At 47.6% G+C, this 12,611-nt stretch overlaps 1 protein-coding gene across 1 annotated transcript in view; it reads right to left on the bottom strand.

Moving 5' to 3' along the window:
* Nucleotides 1-12,611, bottom strand: part of GPR156 (G protein-coupled receptor 156) — a 152,396-nt gene that overhangs the window by 10,313 nt on the left and 129,472 nt on the right. Inside the window, exon 9 of the mRNA XM_069202696.1 lies at nt 3,567-3,728. Within this exon, the coding sequence (XP_069058797.1) occupies nt 3,567-3,728 (162 nt within the window). The remainder of the gene's footprint in view (nt 1-3,566; nt 3,729-12,611) is intronic.

The raw sequence follows: 12,611 nt of genomic DNA on the forward strand, positions 1-12,611 counted from the left end.
GCCAATGAAAATGTCAATGAAAACTGAAAAATTACCCCGACACCATGGGAGACAACATACGACCGCAGTACCTGCCAATGTTAAGAGAAGTTCGCTGAGCATCGTACATCTCTAAATTTGGCAGAGGAAGGACCCTCAGTACAGCTGGAGTAAAGGACTCCATCGTACCAATGGATTTACCACCATCCACCGAAGTGTAAATCATGCCACAAATATATTCAGTAGTATGAACGTAAATTATATATTAAAATGGCCTCTTCTTCTAATTCACTGTATGCCTTCTCACCCTGGTCTCACACATCTTCAATAACGACTTAGTGCATAAAAGTCATGACTTCATATTCCTGACTACGCTGAGAGTATGGTTAGAAGGATGTAGGTATGTGCACTATGATAGGATGTGTTCAGTGCACACATTGGTGAATCAGTGATTGTAAACGTCCTCCCAAGGTGATGAAATACTGCACAGATTTTGGTAAATATCTCACTATAAAGAGGCAGATTTGAGCCTTCTGCCACTATCCCTTAGAGAGAGAATTTGTGCCAATGGTTGGCTGTACTGCTTATTGAGAATATACTGCAAGATTTACTGCAAGACAGAATCCAGTCCCTAGGCAATGATGGCATCCCTCTGGTCCCAGTCCATTTGTGTAAGGCACTCAGCATTAAGCAGGATCTGAATTTCTATGAATGCTGACAGTGACCTTCCCTGGAGCTTCTCAGGCACCTTCTTTGCCATTTCCATTTTGTTATTCCTAGCTATCATATACTGTCACTTCACCATCAGGTTATTTCTCTGCCTGGTTTATTTCCCCTTTCACACTCATATCTCCTTGCTGATCCTCTCATGTGTCCACGTCACCCCACTGCTACATTTGAGCACCACATCTGGGGAGGTATTAGGAGCAACAGTGTGTTTTCTGCCTATGTTCCTCTTTTCTTGAACTTTCTTTCTCTGAGCCTCAGATTGACAAAGGATCAACACAACGTTCATAAAAGCTTCTAGGCCTGGCCATTTTGGTGACGGGCGATTTTTTACGTTTTCACGGCCATCAGAATGCTACTCCAAAACCGACAAAGCCAGTAACACCTTAAATTTAAAATTTGTTGTTTGCTTGATTATTGCACCAGTGTTCATGTGTCCACTGGTTTCTTTGTGTATTTTTACTTATTCTCTTTGTCTCCCACTCCCTCCATGACCCCATCTCATCTCCACTACCGATAAGCTGTTTGACTCCCTAACCATGTTCCTTCCCACAGCCACTCTTCTTACAAATTTATCTTGTTCCTCACTCCTCATATGCCTGTTTTTCTCTCACTAACATTTGAGCGTTGAGCAACTGAGCAGCTTCATGGGGCCTGTAGGATTCACTGTTTTTGGTTCCACCTACAAGTTTGTTTGAGTTATAGAGTTGTGTGGTGTCAAGACTTCCCAAACCTACATTGGATTATTCAATTGACGATCTTCAGGGTCTTATTCAGAATCAAAAGTAACCCTGAAAAACATGACATATCTGCTCCAGGCTGCACAAAGCTGGCATAGCGAGCTAGTCTATCCCTCTGCAGGTGTTTGGCAGTGGTAGCGCAGAGTGGGAGTACATCCCCAAGCAAATTCTGAAAACATGTGACACTAACAACAGCAACAAAAATAGTCCACAGGCCAATCTCATAACCTCCTTGTACCAGAGTTTAGCCTCGATGAGCTTTAAAAATTAAATATGGCATCTTAAAGGTTGGACTACATCTCTCTAACAGTCAAATTCATCTTTTTACATTAATGTCAATGTGTCTTATTTATTACACAAAGCTCTAAATATCCGACAGCTTATGTAGTCTGATGAAAAGCTGCTGATATTGGGGGGAGGGGTGCTTAAGGGGGAGGCTGGTAGCTGTGAACATCCCTAGCAAAGAGGTCAAATATGTAAATTCCACATTTCATAAACATTGCAGTCTTTCAAAGTTTGTTTTATGTGGCTCTTCTAAAACATGATCAGTTTTATTCAGAAAGAATTTGATGAGCTAAAATTTTGAAGAAAATTATTTAATTTATTGTTTTCTTGCCACACTTTTATCATTGTTGTTTTGTTATTGAGTCTTTAAAACTAAACTATTTGTTTCAATTGGGAGATTTTGGTTAGGGAATGACTTTTGTAGCCTTCATGAAATTCTGGAGATACTTTAAAAATTCCATGGAATTTGTGGATACATTTTTTTAATGGAAGGGAGGTGTGAAATATTCATGAGATATGTGTTTCTGGTAGGAAGAAAATTGGTAAACTATAGTGATAAATTAAACTACTTAAAATCATGCTAGTTTTTGTGTCAGCTGTACAAAAAAGGCAAAAACCTTCTTGGGGTTTATTTCAATTAATTTGAAAGCAAAATGCAGCGACGTAAGTTATTTTTCCAACATAGAAAATGAAACCTTTAAAGTTTCTTTGTGTAATATACTAAACATTTACACATAATTAACATTTTGGCCTCTTTGTGTTTGGTAAAATTAGTGAAACATCTCTACACGTCTATATTTCTGCAAAAAATGTTTTTTGCTGAGGCATAAATTTAATAAAATATTCACGATTTTGCAATCTCATAGATCTGTCAGCAGAATCAAACTCCACTCATGCCTAATTTTGTTTTAGAAAGCGTTCTTTATAGATACTCCTTATGTGGGCCTTTTTCACGGTTAATGAGAAAATTGCTGAAAGTCGATTTCTAAAGTACGCTTAATGTGGCTAGTGAGTTTAACTAATTTGTTGGCCACAGTTCAGTGTTTGGGACATGGATACAAGTCAATATTTTGGCATCATTGAATGTTGTAAACTTCTAGAACTAAACCTGATTTTCCTGAGCTGAGTTCTGGAGTTTGGGAATGTTACTCTCTTCCATCAATGGGGTTAAGGAGCTTCTGCACCACATGACCTGCAGGTGATTAATTGTACGAGAAGATACCAAAGCAATAAACACCTTCCCCCATAAGCAACACTTTTACTTACCTTTTACGCAATCAAAACTTTGGATAGGAAAACAAGATATTAAGGTTCTGTTGCTACTTCAAAAAGCAAAGATGGCTATTCATCTAGGGTATCATGCCCAATATTGGAGGCTATGTCTCAATATCAATAAAGATGAGGCAAATTCTACTACATGGTGAGGCATCTGGACCACACACTTTACAGAGGGAGCAACCGAAGATCAAGGTTTGTTCCAACTTAAAAGAAATAAGGTGATGTTTGACAGCATGCAAGGTGCTGATAATGCACTTCATGGTAGAAGAAATTACTAGAAATTGAGTATTTGTAGAAAGAAAGCAGTGAATAAAAGCCATTGTTCTCCTGTCAGAGGTGGCCTGGTGAGAGATTTGCTGACAAGCCGGTGCATTTATTTGCTGTCATCAGGCCAAGGCAAACATGGATGTTTCCTGATAGGCCGTCAGTCCCTCTTAGGAGATGGGGAGGGTAAATGTGCCTTGTAGTCTCCGTACGTGATAACTATAAATGTTTCCATCATCATTCCGTCTGTATTGAGCACCAGTCCACCCACCTTACAACTGGCGACACACGTACCTCGGTCAGTAGTCGTTTCATGGAGTTGTTCTCTCCCAGCAGGTGGTAGATCTGCTCTTCGCTGTACATGGACCGGAAGCTCTTGCTGGGACTGTTGAAGAACTTGGCCATTTGCCCAATGCTCTGGTTGTGCTCCTCCTCAAACTGCCTCCACTGCATGAGCTGCAAACAACAACCACATATGTCATGACCCAGAGTACACTCATCACAACATGTGTAAAGCAATGCTTTATTTAATTTAACAGATTTAAAACAGGTAAGGTTGATGTTACTCTACATTCAGAAGTTTCAGACAATGAAAATAAGCCTGGTGAATCTATTACAAAATAAAGAATTTGAGTAACATTGGTTTAGGGTGAAGGCCAATGTCTCATCTTCTCATTCTGAAAAAAGAAGGAACACACTATAGACACTTGTAGGGTGACAGGGCTGCCAGTATTATGTTGACAATTACATATTTAGCTGCAGTTTTAAAATGGATAATTTAACATTACTGCAACGTTCACATTGCTAAATATGTTCTGGGCTGTCAGTCCTTTTTGTTTCAACTAGTTCTGCAATTGTTTTTTTACCAGCAGCACATTGTATTTTGTGACTTGCAGTTTAATATTTAGTATTGTAAAGATGACTCAAGTATTCCAGAATGGAAAGTGCATTTTGGCTAAAAAGCCAGGACTGGCTGGAGGTGACACACATCACAAAGGGGCAATTGCCAGCTGGGGTGGGAAATATGAAAACATAAAAAGCAAGGATGAAAAATGTGTTTGACTCACTCTAGAGTCCCTTTCACTTTTTGACTCATTTGCTCTTTTGCTTATGTTATTTTTTCCATTTCACATATGGGATTTATTGTAAAAAGACAGTACGAAAGAACATTGCTTTGGGCACATCTTTTAATATATCCCTCAACCCCATGATCTCATCTGAAATGTTTGCCTGCATTCTATCTAGTGAGAGAAACTGAAACGAATGACTGTAAATCCGTTTTGTTAATATTTGTTAGAGTGTCTTCCTTCAAGACCCAGAGCAATCCTTTACCTTGCTTGCAGTATATGATATTTAATAGAGTAATTGTAAGAAAATAGAAAATAGATCTGTACTTTTAGGGTGTGGGGCCAGATAACATTATTTTATATTGGGGCTTGGGGTATGGCGTTAAAAAGTTTGAAGATCTTTGGATTAGGGTGTTCACTGTTAATTGCCGGGGTCAAAGTCAGGCTATCCACCTAATATGTAAATTAATACCATTGAGATTAATTGTATGCAAATTTAATTAATGTAAACACTCTACAAACCTGACATTGTTCCTTTCCTACTGGGCCAGTACTGGAGAGATGCTTGCCTTTCAAAGATATCACACCATACCATTTGTTTCCAACACACAACAAAATGCTGCAACAGCTGTAAAAGATGTGGAGTTAGCCCAATGCCAAGGCAAACAAGCATTGGCAAATTGGTCTCGCTTTTATAATGCGTTATGGTCGCTGCTATTGGATTTGCCTGTGCTGGTTTCTTTTAAAATGTGCAGACACTGCCAAAGTCAATAGAGAGACCCTTATTCTTGAACATCTGCTTGCTATAATCTCACAACAGCCACCCCATTGCTTGACACAGCACTTTCTGCAATGCATGGGGGTCTTGAAAGTAGAGAAAATAATATTTTCATGCTTTTAAGATGGGCGCCACATTGTGTGACATTATTCAATCTTCATCATGAAACTGGAGGGGCCCGCGGAGAGAGAGACTCGTTCTAGTCTCTCCGCGGGCACGTTCGGGAGGGCAGGAAGTGGCGCGGAGGCACCGAATTGGTTAAGAGGTAAGTGGGGGAGGGCTTTTAGGAAGGGTTTAAAGGGGGGTGGAAGGGTGGGGTCGGCCTCTGTTCCGCGCCGACCGGGGATAGGAAGGGCAGCTTTGACGAAGGAGCAGGTGTGTGCGTGCGTGTTTGGAGGTTGTCAGGGCCGGGCAAGGGGCATTTTCTTTAGCGTGTGTGTGTGCCCGGGAGGCAGGGACAGCGCGGGGGGCCTGGGGGGCGCATTTCAACCCGGTAAACTGCCGCGTTAATAGGCAGGCGCACGAGGCCGAGTTGGTCGGGCGCCTGTCCCCCCCCCCTCATTTCAATAAATTACTCAAGGAGCGAGGCGTGGTGACCACACGCTCACGTTAGACTGCCACGGGGGGGCCATAATTACAGAAGGCCCGATGGCCCGGGATATTAAAAAAAAAAAAAAGGAAATCTAGAAGGGTCGCTGAACATTAGGAGGGATATAGGGCAGATTGCCCTACTGGGGGCCCACTATAGAGCCAGGCCCGATGCAAGGAGGGTCCCTACATTCCGACAGTAGGGCCACGAGGGGGGGCATATAAAAGAAAAAGAAAACAGCAGCAGGGCCACAAAGGGGGCAAAGCCACATCAGAAGGGCCAGGGGGGGGCACAGGCAGCCACAGGGGGGGACATCACTGCAGTTACCTGGCAGGCCAACCAGACGGGCGGAGATTATAGCAGGACAGTGCACCATCCACCTTACTAGTGAACAGCAGGCCAGGTATAGCGGCATTGGGGCCACACAGCAGTACACTGAGAGACACCGTGCTGCGCAATGGCAACCAGCCACGACGCTGAGGCAGTGAGGGCCGCGCTCTGCGTTTTGGGCGAAGCCGGCAGGGTGGATTTACTCAGGCCTGGGGTGCTAGACCAGGCCTGGGTGGGGATGTCACGGCCGACAAGGGCCGCATTCAGCCGGGTCGCGGCGGTAATCGCAGCATGCGAGTCACAGGACTCCGATGGGGACAGGGATGAGGGGCCCGGGGCCCCTGGTCAAGACCCAGGGGTGCGGCAGGGGACCCCCAGCGCACATAGCCCTTTGATGTTTAGCGTAGAAGCCCAGGACACGCAGGACGCAGGACTAGGAGACGCAGGCGCAGACAGCGCAACAGCAGGGGCCGGGCCCCCAGGTGCGGAGGGACACCCGGACGGGGGGGAGGTCCCCGTATTACAAAGCGGAGCGAGCGAGCAGCCCTTACCGGGGCCTAGTGGAGAATTTGCCCCTTTAGACTTGGCATGCCCCAAGGGGGAGGGCTACAGCCCGGGGGGCTCTGGGGCCCTAGTGAGGAAAAGAGGCAAATATGCAGGGAAACCCAGAGGGGGGGCGACTAGACCCAAGGCAGCTCCCCGCCAGGCCAGATCAGCGAAACACAAAGCAGCGGATGAAGTCGGGCCCATGGGGGCCCGGCCCCTTGCACACAGGGAACTTGGGATCAGGCAGAAACCTGGGACCCAAAAGCCAGGATCCGCGAACAGCGCAGGATTGTGGTAGAAACGGAGGCCAGGTGGGCCCAGTTGTGCAGGGACAGGGAGGAAGCGGGCGCTCGGAGTGAGGCAGTCAAAAGGGCCAGAGATAACAAGGGGATACAACAGTCGGGGCGGGCGGGGGAACCTGGGTTTGGGTACCACAGTCAGAAGTGGGCCGGGGACAAGAGGCTGGTGCGGCAGAAGGGCAGGTCGGCGCGGGGAACCCCGGTGACGCATACGGCCACGGGGGAAGAAGTAAAGCAATGCCAACAGCCGAGGTTGGCAGGAGAAGGGTGTAGGAGGCTGGACTGGCTTGTAGTGAGTACCTAGGGGTACTTGCACCTTGCACCAGGCCCAGTTATCCCTTATTAGTGTATAGGGTGTCTAGCAGCATAGGCTGATAGATAATGGTAGCTTAGCAGAGCAGCTTAGGCTGAACTAGGAGACGAGTGAAGCTCCTACAGTACCACTTAGTGTCATATGCACAATATCATAAGAAAACACAATACACAGATATACTAAAAATAAAGGTACTTTATTTTTATGACAATGGCGGTCATTCCAACCCTGGCGGTCCGAGACCGCCAGGGTTGGGGACCGCGGGAGCACCGCCAACAGGCTGGCGGTGCTCCCATGGGCATTCTGACTGCGGCAGTACAGCCGCGGTCAGTGACGGAAAACCGGCGGTGTACCGCCGGTTTTCCGCTGCCCTGGGGAATCCTCCATGGCGGCGCCGCTTGCTGCGCCGCCATGGGGATTCCGACCCCCATACCGCCATCCTGTTCCTGGCGGTTTCGGCCGCCAGGAACAGGATGGTGGTATGGGGTGTCGTGGGGCCCCTGGGGGCCCCTGCAGTGCCCATGCCAATGGCATGGGCACTGCAGGGGCCCCCTAACAGGGCCCCAATAAGATTTTCAGTGTCTGCCATGCAGACACTGAAAATCGCGACGGGTGCAACTGCACCCGTCGCACCCCTTCCACTCCGCCGGCTCCATTCGGACCCGGCATCCTCGTGGAAGGGTGTTTCCCGCTGGGCTGGCGGGCGGCCTTCTGGCGGTCGCCCGCCAGCCCAGCGGGAAACCCAGAATAACCGCGGCGGTCTTCTGACCGCGCAGCGGTATTCTGGCGGCTCCCGCCGGCCCTGCGGTTACCGCGGCCGGCGGGAGTCAGAATGACCCCCAATATGCCAAAAGTATCTCAGTGAGTACTCTCAGTATGAGGATAGCAAATATACACAAGATATATGTACACAATACCAAAATATGCAGTAATAGTATTAGAAAACAGTGCAAACAATGTATAGTTACAATAGGATGCAATGGAGACACATAGGGATAGGGGCAACACAAACCATATACTCCAAAAGTGGAATGCGAACCACGAATGGACCCCAAACCTATGTGACCTTGTAGAGGGTCGCTGGGACTATTAGAAAATAGTAAGGGTTAGAAAAATAGCCCACCCCAAGACCCTGAAAAGTGAGTGCAAAGTGCACTAAAGTTCCCCAAAGGACATAGAAGTCGTGATAGGGGAATTCTGCAGGAAAGACACAAACCAACAATGCAACAACAATAGATTTCCAGTCGAGGGTACCTGTGGAACAAGGGGACCACGTCCAAAAGTCACAATCAAGTCGGAGATGGGCAGATGCCCAGGAAATGCCAGCTGTGGGTGCAAAGGTGCTGCTACTGGACAGTAGAAGCATAGGTTTCTGCAAGAACGACAAGGGCTAGAGACTTCCCCTTTGGAGGACGGATCCCTCACGCCGTGGAGAGTCGTGCAGAAGTGTTTTCCTGCCGAAAGACCGCCAACAAGCCTTGCTAGCTGCAAATCATGCGGTAAGGGTTTTTGGATGCTGCTGTGGCCCAGGAGGGACCAGGATGTCGCAAATTGCGTCAGGGGACAGAGGGGACGTCAAGCAAGACAAGAAGCCCTCTCAGCAGCAGGCAGCACCCGCAGAAGTGCCAGAAACAGGCACTACGAGGATGCGTGAAACGGTGCTCACCCGAAGTCGCACAAAGGAGTCCCACGTTGCCGGAGAACAACTTAGGAGGTCGTGCAATGCAGGTTAGAGTGCCGTGGACCCAGGCTGGACTGTGCACAAAGGATTTCCGCCGGAAGTGCACGGAGGCCGGAGTAGCTGCAAAAGTCGCGGTTCCCAGCAATGCAGTCTGGCGTGGGGAGGCAAGGACTTACCTCCACCAAACTTGGACTGAAGAGTCACTGGACTGTGGGAGTCACTTGGACAGAGTTGCTGGATTCAAGGGACCTCGCTCGTCGTGTTGAGAGGAGACCCAGGGGACCGGTGATGCAGTTCTTTGGTGCCTGCGGTAGCAGGGGGAAGATTCCGTCGACCCAAGGGAGATTTCTTCGGAGCTTCTAGTGCAGAGAGGAGGCAGACTACCCCCACAGCATGCACCACCAGGAAAACAGTCGAGAAGGCGGCAGGATCAGCGTTACAGAGTTGCAGTAGTCGTCTTTGCTGCTATGTTGCAGTTTTGCAGGCTTCCAGCGCGGTCAGCAGTCGATTCCTTGGCAGAAGGTGAAGAGAGAGATGCAGAGGAACTCGGATGAGCTCTTGCATTCGTTATCTAAAGTTTCCCCAGAGACAGAGACCCTAAATAGCCAGAAAAGAGGGTTTGGCTACCTAGGAGAGAGGATAGGCTAGCAACACCTGAAGGAGCCTATCAGAAGGAGTCTCTGACGTCACCTGGTGGCACTGGCCACTCAGAGCAGTCCAGTGTGCCAGCAGCACCTCTGTTTCCAAGATGGCAGAGGTCTGGAGCACACTGGAGGAGCTCTGGGCACCTTCCAGGGGAGGTGCAGGTCAGGGGAGTGGTCACTCCCCTTTCCTTTGTCCAGTTTCGCGCCAGAGCAGGGCTAAGGGGTCCCTGAACCGGTGTGGACTGGCTTATGCAGAAATGGGCACCAAAAGTGCCCATGAAAGGATTTCCAGAGGCTGGGGGAGGCTACTCCTCCCCTGCCTTCACACCATTTTCCAAAGGGAGAGGGTGTAACACCCTCTCTCAGAGGAAGTCATTTGTTCTGCCATCCTGGGCCAGGCCTGGCTGGACCCCAGGAGGGCAGATGCCTGTCTGAGGGGTTGGCAGCAGCAGCAGCTGCAGTGAAACCCCGGGAAAGGCAGTTTGGCAGTACCAGGGTCTGTGCTACAGACCACTGGGATCATGGGATTGTGGCAACTATGCCAGGATGGCATAGAGGGGGCAATTCCATGATCATAGACATATTACACGGCCATATTCGGAGTTACCATTGTGAAGCTACATATAGGTAGTGACCTATATGTAGTGCACGCGTGTAATGGTGTCCCCGCACTCACAAAGTCCGGGGAATTGGCCCTGAACAATGTGGGGGCACCTTGGCTAGTGCCAGGGTGCCCACACACTAAGTAACTTAGCACCCAACCTTTACCAGGTAAAGGTTAGACATATAGGTGACTTATAAGTTACTTAAGTGCAGTGAAAAATGGCTGTGAAATAACGTGGACGTTATTTCACTCAGGCTGCAGTGGCAGGCCTGTGTAAGAATTGTCAGAGCTCCCTATGGGTGGCAAAAGAAATGCTGAAGCCCATAGGGATCTCCTGGAACCCCAATACCCTGGGTACCTCAGTACCATATACTAGGGAATTATAAGGGTGTTCCAGTAAGCCAATGTAAATTGGTAAAATTGGTCACTAGCCTGTTAGTGACAATTTGAAAAAAATGAGAGAGCATAACCACTGAGGTTCTGGTTAGCAGAGCCTCAGTGAGACAGTTAGGCATCACACAGGGAACACATACCTATAGGTCACAAACTTATGAGCACTGGGGTCCTGACTAGCAGGGTCCCAGTGACACATAACAAACATACTGAAAATATAGGGTTTTCACTATGAGCACTGGGCCCTGGCTAGCAGGATACCAGTGAGACAGTGAAAACACCCTGACATACACTCACAAACAGGCCAAAAGTGGGGGTAACAAGGCTAGAAAGAGGCTACTTTCTCACACAACCCCCCCCCCCAAACAAAGGACAATAAGGCTAACCTTGGCCAGTTGAGACTTTATTGTCTAAGTGGTGATAAGTAGAGAGTAGCTCTGCAATAGACTGGTTACTCCCTTTATCATCCACTATATGGTTACTTCCCTGTGGGGATGTAAACCACCCTGTTTGAAGTTTTTTAGCTAAGCAACAATGTGAAGATGTATTTTCAGAGTTTCTATCAGTAAGTTTTAGTTTAGATCAGTGGGAATTGTCCACTGAACCTATTTGTAGTGATGGAAATGCCAGACAGGGATGCTGTCTCAGAAAAGCCATAGCTGGGCAAAAACTTTGTCCATATGGCTGGAAGAGAGAACAGGGATGCTGTTTCTCTTGAGTTGGAACAGGGCAGGGATGCTGTCCTATGAGCTCCACACTAGGGCAGGGATGCTGTCCTAAGTGATGTGAGGCAGTGCAGAGTTTCTGCACTAAAGTTTCTCTGGGAGGGTTGGAGGGATGCTCCATGTTAACTAAAATGGTGCTCTCTTTGTCACCAATGTTAGTAATCCCACAGAGAGGTACTTCTACCTCCGGGAGTACAGCTTTGCCAGCTGATGCTTCCCTTGGAACAGGTGCTACCCCAGGAGAGGTTTCTCCCACCACAGGAATGGTATCCTGAATGGTAGGGTGGTTAGGGGATACTGGGATACCCTTTTTACCTGTTGATGGAGAGGGATCCTGAGTTTTCAGGCCTTCTCTCCTTTGCTTTTTCATTTCAGTAGAAATGAGAGGGAACAATTCCTCTGGGATGCCCAGCATGGCTGCATGGGCATAAAACTCTACATCAGCCCAACCTGAGGCCTCTAGGTCATTACCTAAGAGACAGTCTACAGGTAAGCTAGGTGATACCACCACCTGCTTAGGGCCAGTAACTCCACCCCAACTAAACTGAATTATAGCTAAGGGAAGAAACTTAGTGGAGTTATGGACATCAATAATTTTATACTGTTGTCCAATGATGTGTTGTTCAGGAGCCACTAGGTTTTCAGTCACCAAAGTGATACTGGCACCAAGGGGACAAGCAGCCAGTGTGGCAAGGCCAATGCCACTGGGTGTGACAGAAACTGTCTTGGGACTGACTACCCCAGTTTCTATTATGGACCCATAAGTGAACCCAACTACACCCTTAACTTGACTGTTGCCAGCAGTCCCACCACTAGTACCACTACTGCTAGGGGCACTAGAGCTTGATGTATTAGTGGTGGTAGGCTCAGGGGGTTTACCTGGACAGAACTTATCCCCTGGCCTATGGCCTCTGTTTTTACACACAAAGCACCAAGGCTTTTTAATGTGTGCAGGTTGAGAAGAAGAGGAAGAATTAGTTTTATCCCCACCCTCTGAAGAGTGTTTAAGATTTGAAGTGGGATCTTTGGTTTTACCCTTATCCCCATGCTTATCTTGAGAGTTTTCACCATCTTTCTTCTTATTGCCATCTTTGTCACCCCCTGTATGAACTTTTCTGTTCACCCTTGTTCTGACCCATTTGTCTGCCTTCTTTCCCAATTCTTGGGGAGAGGTCAGATCAGAGTCTACCAGGTACTGGTGCAACAAATCAGAAACACAATTATTAAGAATATGCTCTCTCAGGATCAAGTTATACAGGCTGTCATAATCAGTAACTTTACTGCCATGTAACCACCCCTCCAAGGCCTTCACTGAATGGTCAATGAAATCAACCCAGTCTTGTGAAGACTCTTTTTTGGTCTCTCTGAAC

This window comes from Pleurodeles waltl, chromosome 8 (assembly GCF_031143425.1).
Source record: "Pleurodeles waltl isolate 20211129_DDA chromosome 8, aPleWal1.hap1.20221129, whole genome shotgun sequence".
NCBI classification, from domain to species: domain Eukaryota; kingdom Metazoa; phylum Chordata; class Amphibia; order Caudata; family Salamandridae; genus Pleurodeles; species Pleurodeles waltl.